The 3103-nt window shown below is 55.4% G+C and overlaps 1 protein-coding gene across 1 annotated transcript; it reads left to right on the top strand.

The window, feature by feature from the left end:
* Nucleotides 1–113: 113 nt before the first annotated feature.
* DQ04_05191040 (hypothetical protein) lies at nt 114–2468 on the top strand (the record flags this gene model as incomplete). Its single annotated transcript, XM_009314040.1, has 1 exon — nt 114–2468. The coding sequence occupies one exon, from the start codon at nt 114–116 to the stop codon at nt 2466–2468; it is 2355 nt and encodes a 784-aa protein (XP_009312315.1).
* Nucleotides 2469–3103: the final 635 nt, after the last annotated feature.

Below are 3103 nucleotides of genomic sequence, written 5' to 3'. Positions count from 1 at the left end.
AGCGGTGGAAAACGGAGATCACCGAAGCCGATTGGTGGGCCTCCGTGTTTCGAAATAACCTCATTGACGCCCTCTCCAGCGCGTACGCCATCGAGGGTTTTGTGCTTGGATCCATGAAATCTGTACCGCCCTTCAATGGCACTGTGGAGGAGCGTGTAGAGAACCAGTCCTTTGACCGCTTCTACGGTGTAGCCGAAATGCTGAACAGCACAACGAAGTTTGTTGCAACATTCATCCTCGCGCCGGGTGGTGTGTCGCTGCAAGCTGTGCCCCAAAACAGTACGTTGTATTATTATGACTTCCTCGCGTACGACAACGACACGGGAGATCCGCCAGTGCTTGAATCGATTGACACCGCGCAAATTGCCGTGCTTGGCCCTCTGTACCATGGCATTCCCCCTATCGATGCGGGGTGGCAGCTGGTTGTGCGCAATCCCGTCTACAACGTCACGAACATAAGTCATGGATCGAGGAACAATTTTTGGGGATTCGTCTTCATCGTTCAGGATGTGGACGCAATGATGGATGCCAATAGGATTGATGAAAAAACGCGGGAGAAGGAACTTGATTATCTTATTTACACGACAGAACGTGCAACAAATAAGATTTTTCCCATCCGATATTCAGTGAAGAGCAATCCCACACAGGAGGAGCTGCAACACTTCATCATGACTGGGACAAATCGTACAGTACTGCGAAGCCGCATCCGATGGTATCTTTGCATGCGCACCACCTACCATGAGCCGTTACTATCACGATCGGTAACCGTCGTTATTGTTGTTTCTGCCGTGATAAGCTCCATCTTTGTGTTCCTCATTGGTGCGTCTGTTGTACTGACGTGCTTACGTGAGTACGACGGGAGAGACCACGCGCCGAAGATGGCGCCGTTTGCAATGGCCATCATAGGCCCCTGTAGTGGCGAGCTGCTGTGGGAGCTCGCACCAGACCACATGGTGCAGGTGTCGGATCGACTTGCTGAGGTGCAGTGGCGGGAGATCGTCCGCCATCGCGCCTACAGGGGTATACAGATGCACCCATACACCACCACAATCATCACGCGCACAGTGGACGCCGCTGTGCAGCTTTGCTTCGACATTCTGGAGGAACTACAGGCGCAGCCTATTGATGGTCCGCTGCGGCACATCCTTGGGGAGGATGGACGGCTGCTCATCGCGTGCACAGTGCACTGGTGCACGGACGCCACCGTTCGTGTGGAGACCGTCAGTGGTAGCATGCGCTACGAGGGCCCTGACGTGGTATACGGTGGGCGAATGTGGGTGTTCGCGGCGCCGAACGAGGTGTCGATCAGCCGTGCCGCACGTGATGCGGCGGTGAACATGCGCGACACACAGGTCCACCCGCTCGGTAGCGTCTTCATCCGCGGCGTGGCGGAGCGACAGGACCTCTTCACCATCACTGACCCGCAGAACAAGCGGCTGCGTGAGGCATCCACGTTGGCGCGTGGGCGAAAGCGGCAGAGTGTCCAGATGGTAGCGTCCAGCATGGAGGGGACGTTGGAAGGCAACCCACTGTCGATCGGCGCCGAGTTGCTGGCGCGCGGCGGGCACTACCACTCCAACAACAGCATGACGAGCGCGGAGGTGAACGAGGTGCTGCCCGCCGACTCGAGCATGGGGGCGGTGGAGTCCGGCGGCGCCCTCCGCCGTGCGTCGGATGCCCTGCGCGGCTTGAAGGGACCCAACCAAATTAACGTCCCCAGCTCGTTGGTGGAGCTGCTGCCCACCGACTCCCTACAGCCGCTGCAAGAGGGGGCCGGCACTTCCACGCCGCCCAGGACGCCACTCGCGAGCCTCACGGTTCGCATCATGAGCGACGAAAACAGCTCAAAGTCGCGCAGTAGCGGGCGGCAGAAGCAGGGGCAGAACGCCTCAAGTGCCGAACGCAGTCTCTCCGGAGGGAGGCGATGTGGTGAAGAGGAGAGAAGGGGTTCGAAGAATTTCGAATTGGGCGCCGGCCTCACGGTAACTTCACCCAAGTTGCGCGACAAGAGGCCGCACGATGGCGACTTTCTCACGGAAGCGTTGCTGCATCCGAAGATCCCCACATCATTGGACATGCACCTCCGGGCCGTGTTTGAGCAGCAGTCTGTGGTGCTTGACCTCAGTTACGACTCGGTTCGCACGATCGTCTTCTATTTCCATTCCTCGTTCAAACTTCTGCTGAAGCCGCTGGCAGGGCCGGAGCGCAGCAACATATTCCGCCGCTTCGTCAGTGCCTTTGGGGTACCGCGTCAGAACATTCTTGAGCACCTCGCCGTGCGCTGTGCGCTGCGGCATATTCAGCAACTAGAGGAGACCCGCTCGCTGCTGTGGAACTGCGAGCAACAGATGAGGCTGCAGATGCTGATGCGTAGACCAGACGAGTCATCGACAGGGTTTGGGAGCAGCGACAATAATTTTATGAACAACGATTCCATGAGGGACTCGGCGTCAGGCTCCATCACCTAATGGCACAGCTGAGGCGAAGTAGGGAACGCTCCTGGGAAGGGTGTGGACAGAGAATATGTACGACTGGATAGAGAGAGAGGGGAAATTGATACATATATATATAGTGGGGAGAGAAAGAGGGTAAAGAAGGATGACGTCACCACTTTTGTTATGTTCTCTCCATATCCCTCCTCCGGTTTTGTTTTTTCTTTTCTGTGAGTGAGTGTGTCTGCGTGTGGCTGCGCTACTTCATATCTTATTTCATGTAATTCGTTGTCGCACTCACCGAGGTAAAGCATGAGGAGTCATGTGGCAAAATCAAGGCAAAAAAAGGGATGACGGGTCACCTGTAAAGATTGCACTTGTTTAAGCGTGTTTGTGAGGCACTCTCTTGCGTTGTAGCTCTTTTTTCATGTAGTGCCACATACATTGGGGGAAAAGCATGTTTTATGTGTATAAATGTGTGAAACTGGAACTGCGATTGGAGTGCTGTGGTGCAAGCCTTGTTGCTTCTGGCCAGCAACGGGGGCTGGACCAGACGTGCGGATCATTCTAAAGAAAAAAAACAGACAGGAGAGGAGGAAAAGAATCCATGCTGCACGCAGGCAATGCATGCCATGTAGAGGCAATATGCGTCTATGTGTGTGTGTGTGTGT

This window comes from Trypanosoma grayi (genome assembly GCF_000691245.1).
Source record: "Trypanosoma grayi strain ANR4 Tgr_519_V1, whole genome shotgun sequence".
Taxonomy (NCBI): domain Eukaryota; phylum Euglenozoa; class Kinetoplastea; order Trypanosomatida; family Trypanosomatidae; genus Trypanosoma; species Trypanosoma grayi.
Note: the sequence above shows the minus strand (reverse complement) of the source record. Positions and strands in the feature narration are given on the sequence as shown.